This window comes from Petromyzon marinus, unplaced genomic scaffold (genome assembly GCF_048934315.1).
Source record: "Petromyzon marinus isolate PM22_M1 ecotype Great Lakes invasive population unplaced genomic scaffold, UKy_Petmar_22M1.pri1.0 PM_Scaffold_8, whole genome shotgun sequence".
NCBI lineage: Eukaryota > Metazoa > Chordata > Hyperoartia > Petromyzontiformes > Petromyzontidae > Petromyzon > Petromyzon marinus.
Window position 1 is genome coordinate 2,452,980 of NW_027423688.1, and position 6,378 is coordinate 2,459,357.

Here is a 6,378-nt window from a genome sequence, read left to right on the forward strand (position 1 = left end):
AGCTGCACTTTTATATAAGTCAGGTCAGAGCCAGATACACATTGGAGGATAAACATCCCACGGTGGCTGGGCAATTGTTGTGCAATAATGTCAGGTCAAACTTACTTAGGATATTTACAGGTGCGTTTTATTCATGCCGTATATATTAATGCACACATTGTGTAGTAGTATTATTAAACTCACCTTTAATGACGATGACCATAAACATGATTAAGAGTGTGACTATTAATGAATGTGCGACTGTACGATGTGGACGTAGCGGAGGGGCCCCCACGGTGAGCGGTGACGCAACGCGCGCAGTGGCCCGCGTCACGTGGTTGACACCTCACGTGCACAGAGCGAGGCAGGCAGAGCCAGAGGGGGGCGGCGTTGCCTAGGCGACGTTGGCGTCCTCGCGGTCTACTCCACGGTCAAGCTGCGTGTCACTTGGTGACCCCCCCACCGCCTCTTACTGCGCAGTCAGAATTGGGTTACAAACAACTTGAGGGGACGCCGCCGCGTTACCGTCTCGTCTCGCTCAACCGCGCAGCTCAAGAAAGTAGTTCGGCGTCGACCGCTCACAAGTCGCCTTATGGCGGTGCGCGTTCCCTAAATGAAGGCAACCGCGTTATAGCGTGAACACGCGGGACAGACCCAGTTGTCGTGTGCGGGTCAACTCCCTGAGATAAACTTGCTGCCGACTTCATGCGTTGTATACGCCCAGTGCTCAGCCAATTGTTGTGAGTGTCGCTCCTCTGCCCTCTGTTGTTAATGGAGGGAGACTGCACCCAACTGCCAAGTATCATCCTTCGCGAGCCTCTTCAAAACGCTCATCTTGACACCGCTGCAAGCAGACATCGGCCTTGACCTCACCCCACAACAGTGCAAGTTTAACTGCTCAACATTAAAACACAACGATGGGGTCGCTTGCACCAATCGCACAACATCACAGCATTGACTCTCAACTGTTACTTGTGTAGAGGGGGTCACATGTGTCACCATAATTGTCCTAATCGTGCTGCGAAATATTTTCCTTGCCATATTACCTGTGACAAACAGAATGAGTACAACTGGTAAGTTAAATAAAACCAGAGGTGGGCAACCTGTACTTTAAAATATTATTCATAGCAGGCAATTTGAATACGACTTATAGAAACACCGATGCAGCTATACACAGGCCAGATTGTCCGGATATTCGGTTGACACTAATAGGGTTTATTTGCCAGTATTGTAGATTATTTGAATTACATTTGTTTGGGCGTCAGGGTGGTGCAGTGGTCACGCCCGTGCATGGCATCTTCTGAAGGAGTGCCTGGTTTCGCTTTCCTAATTCTGGTCCCTTTCTCTGCATGGGTTTACTCCCATAGCAAAACAACAACAAAAACATACACTGTAACTGGTACTAGCCAAACATCTGGGATTGTTTTTGTTATACTGCATTGCCCAAAATGGCATTTGGTGATAAAAAAATTTGGCAGGAATTGATGCACTAATGCAATTTGAACTCTTACATATTTTTATTTCATGACTTGCTTAGCGTTCATATTCTTGGTAAAGTCACGTAAATAAAGTCACGTAAATAGAAAACAAGAAATCAAATTCAAATTAAATAATTAAATACATAAAACAAATAAAAAATAAATTGAAAATAATAAAAGCAAAAAACCCAGGACGTTTCAATCGCAACACAAGCGGTCTTTATTTTATTGTTTTTTGTTTTCTATTTACGTGACTTTACCGAAAGAACCAAGAATATGAATTCCTGCAGTCACGAAAGTTTTAAGTCAAAATTTTCTTCGCGTTCCTTTACTTTGCCCTCCTATCTGTTTGTACTGTTGTTTGTTGTTGTAACTTTCTGACTCGCCCCGACTGGACATCTGTGAAAAAAAGAGCTTCATAGCTCATCAGATTCGTCCAGCCTAATTAAAGATTCTGATTCGGACATTAACTGACCCAGTTTTCGCGTGGAGATCACGGCCAGGATGTGGAACAAAGGGACCCCCGGTCACACTCACGTGGAATGCCTAGGGCATTGCACAGCATTTAAATGGACTAGTTTTGTGAGATTGAGTGGTGGCTTAGGGAAGGCCTTTATTCAACAATGTATATCATGGCCGATAATAATTTTTATAGTCATACACCATAGCCCACGATTTCCTGCACCGTTCATTCACTTGAGGAGACTGCGCATGGTGGAGATGGATGACCCTCGGTATCCTGTCCCAAAGTGATTCCAGTGGTTCAGGTAGTGGAAGAGTTGCTAGAGCTTCTGGCTCTTGCCGAAGCCTTGTGACTTTGGGATGAGAGCGTGGTAGGATGAGTGAAGCGTGGAGCTAAAGCTCCTGGAACATCCTGTACCCAAACAACACCAAACATTCAAAATCTTACAATGCTGCTGTTCCAGTATGAACAACATAACAATGAACAACATTTTCACAAATTCAACGTAATGCAGGAAATTGAGTGGCTCGAGGTTAATTTCAATGTCAGAGCACCGAGCCAATGCCATTGAGGTCCTCCGTTCAAAATTCAGTGAGCCATCTATCAACAAACGTTCCTGCGAATTGAGGGCAGGAATGCTGTGGTCTCAACTTAGTCACCAATGGCTGCACAGTAAACATCATGTCAAATGTGTTTTTGTTCACTGAAGCATATCCCAGCTCTGAGGGTTTGAATTCCATTTGACGTGTAATGAATTATCTTCAGCTTGGATTTCTGGTAAAGCACATCAGTGGCAACTTGTCTTCCTTGTTCGACAAACTGTGTTTCTGGAACATTCAAGCATCCTCAAGGGCCGTGGATAAGTAAGAGTTTTATCGTTCCACTAGTGTTTTGTGCACCGTATCAGCTTTAACAGGATTTGCCCAAAAAGCCTTAGCAAGGAAGGATGAGTCTTTGTAAGTTAGCAAATAGAGAGGGTGGAGACCTAAGCATGTAGACATCTCAACCACAACTCTACCTGGTCTCTGTTATTTATTTAATGAGCCAGCCCTTGCCACACTGAGGTTATACGAATGAACCTTGCATGCCATAGACAGGGCAGTGAACGGCAGTTGCTGCAATTGTTTTGGTTGTTTGTAGTTTTTTCTTACCCAGCGATGGCAAGCTCGTACTCCGAGTGCCTATAGAAGGAGGCTGGGTCAAAGATGACGGGCCCTTCATTAATCTCTGCAGCGTTCCCAGTCCATAGGTCACCGTGGAGCAGTGCCGGAACCACCTCTACGTCCCGGAAAAATTCCCCCAACCGAAGCTGCACACCACGCAAAAAACAACACCACTTTATTCATGATAACGTTTTTTTAGAGTTAGATCGCATAAATTTACATGCGTCGTACACCCACTCCAATTGCCATTAGGCAATTGCCAGAAGCCAGAACGCTTCTGGCAATTGCTTGATGATGCTGGGTGTAATCACCAGCGAAAGGTCGTACTCGTTTGAAAATGTTCTGCGTTTCCTCTCTAACACACCAGAGTGCCGAGCAATAACATAAATGGCACGTTCTGTTCATGTCAGAAACATTACTAATGGGCTGTGTTGGGTGGATGTGGGTGTACGGACGCATTTACACTTACGCTATCTAAGCCAAAAAAAACTTTATCATGAATAATATTGGTCGCGAAAGCCTGCGTGTGAAACACCACTTTACCTTTAAAGTCACCTCGAAAACCCACTGCGATCAAATGGGTTTCCCATATGGCTGTGCACATGATGAGCTACACTGCTGCATGTATTAACTCTTTCCTGCTCCGAGATGACTGCAAGTTGCGGGGTGCATCCCGTTCACCGCTGAATCTCGTGTACGTCATCGGAACGTAATAGGAAGTAAATATTAAATAACTTTATCGGTACCGAGGATCCCACAAGGCCGTGCGGGAAGGTGTGTAGCACAGTTTGGTACCAGCTATAATAGAGTGCTGTCCTGTCGCTACGGTGCTCTGCGGCGAGTACAATGTCTTTAAAAACAACGGCGCTATGCCTCTCTAAAAAAAAATACCGCTGAACCACTTGCGCGTTCCGAGATTCGGTGGTGAACGAGACCCATCCTGAAATGAGCAGTCGTCTCGGAACAGGAAAGGGTTAAGGGCGAGAGTGAAACGGCTTACGAACCTGAAGCCGAGACCAGAGCTCGCGGGTTTCCCGTTCACCGTAGTCCTTCTCTATCATGTCCAGCTGAAGCTGCAGTCGCTGCCGTGAGAAGAACGTCACCCAGTCCTCCTGCCACTTATTCAGCTGGTGGCATAAATATAGTTTTATTACAGACATTTAAAAACATAAGCAAATAATACCTACTTTATTTGGCCAATCCTTGACCTAAAACAGTGATATTCACTCATTTTCGGAGGCGGGCCACTTTCGCGAATAAGACATTATCAGTGAAAGAGCCATCTCACATTTGAAACCATTGGGGGGTTTGACAGCATGATGGGGTGTTTTCACTTGTGTGTATTGTCGGGGACTGCACGTCAGGGGTCGCAGTAAAAAGGACACCAGGGACTGCCACCGGCCCGCGGGCCTTGCAATGAAGAACACGGTCACCCAGAAACGTTGAATTTTATGTACAAATGGCTGGGTAATTCTTAAGACATAATTCGACACTCATGTTATGTACCGATTATCATGCTGTAGTCTTTGAACATCTCATTCTAGCCACCAATTGATATCCTCATAAAAAATTACAACAGCATTGATCCTAACGATAGGTTCTGCGCTTAATTCCCGCACCTCCGTTTAGCACGGTTGGCTATGTACGGTGGAAAGGAAGTGCAACATACATTCATACAAGTCTGTCAAACCCGGCTGAGTGTAATTGGTAATTAGCGAAAACATAACTGATTACGTGAACACTGGTTATGCAAGATCGATCTCTGAGGGAACTTGAGTGACATCTGGTGATGTCAGTTGTAACTGTGTGCCCTGTTATCAAAGGTACAACTCTGTGCAATTGAAGAAAATATATGCATTTTTTCATCAAATATACTGTTTTATAAATTTGTGTACTTATGCAAGAAAAAATGTACGTCAATCTAGTTCTTAAAATGTAACCTTAAACCAATGTTACCATCATCAGTGGTTAATAGACTATTACACAAAGGACTCTCATATTTCTACGATGTAATACTAATTAGACTGACATCTGAACAACAGCTGATTTTACCGCTCCATGATAAAACTAATTTAATCAAGTAAACATTATTGCCGCTCCTATAAAACTTTGGTCACCCAGGCTGTCCTTCAACAAAAGGGTATATTAAATCTATAATATGCTTTTTTCTGCGTTAGATCGCATAAAAATAAATGAGCCGTTAAACCTACCACCACCTAACAGCCAATTTGTAAGGTTGTCACGTAAACGGAACATGCCAATCCGCTACTAGTACAGCAAACCGAAGTGTTGGAGAGAAAATCCACAACATTTACAATCTGAGTATGACGTTTCGCCAGTATTTACAACTATCATCATTAGGTGGACAGCCAAATTCGTAGAGAAATCCTCCTGTTTCATTCCTTGGAGGGATAGATGTGATGACGTCACTTGTGAGCCCTTCACGAATTGGAATGTTCTGTTTATGTGACAAACCTTACGAATTGGCTGTGTCGGTGGCGGGTATAACGACAAATTTCTATTTCAACGATCCAACCCAAAAAAACCGATATTATGGATATTGGCCGCGAAAGCCTACGTGTTAAACGGGTATATTAAAATTTAAATGGGCTACAACCAGTTTCATGACTTTAAAGCGGAGATCACATGTGGGATGTAACCACAGCATATAGCCGTATGAAACCCACATACTCTACATCCTCCTGCCCAGGGTCCATACCTGTTGGGAGAAATTCAAGACTGAAATTTGTATCAAAATCTGTAAAGCACATGAGAACCTTAATTTAGCAGTCTCAAACTGACTGGGACCCCTGTCGTGACGGAGCAGCTGAACATTGCACAAAATCATCAACGCATATACCAAGGGTGACCAACTTTCCTGACCCTACCAGCAGCATACCATAATCTTTAGATGGCCACGGGAGCCACAAGAGATAAAGATTAGCCATACAGAAGTTGACTCGTGTTGACTGGCTGTGGAATTTTGAGTTTAGAAATCTCAGTGCCCTGGGAGTACTCATGGCCTGCCTCCGATACCAGATTGTTCTCACTTCATATAAAGTTAAATTGAAGAGTTACGAATTAGCAGCGCCTCTGCAGAGCCACACTTGAACTGCCCAGGAGCCACATGCAGATGCCGAGCGATGGTCTGGCCAACCATGGTATTTTCTGTACATTATAGACTTGTAAATCTAGCGTATATAAAAAAATTAGCTGGAAACATTTATTTTAGCATTTACTCTATTGCCCTTTAATGAATGAATAGCAAAACTACATGAACTCTCTCCTAAAGCCT

At 43.9% G+C, this 6,378-nt stretch overlaps 1 protein-coding gene across 1 annotated transcript; it reads right to left on the reverse strand.

Annotated features, from left to right (window-relative positions):
- Window positions 1–1,173: 1,173 nt before the first annotated feature.
- LOC142923875 (fructosamine-3-kinase-like) lies at window positions 1,174–4,198 on the reverse strand. Its single transcript, XM_076064841.1, has 3 exons — window positions 4,088–4,198; window positions 3,072–3,229; window positions 1,174–2,331 (listed from the first exon to the last, which is right to left on the reverse strand). Exons 1-3 carry the CDS (start codon window positions 4,142–4,144, stop codon window positions 2,313–2,315), a joined length of 234 nt encoding a protein of 77 aa, XP_075920956.1. The 5' UTR covers window positions 4,145–4,198; the 3' UTR covers window positions 1,174–2,312.
- Window positions 4,199–6,378: the final 2,180 nt, after the last annotated feature.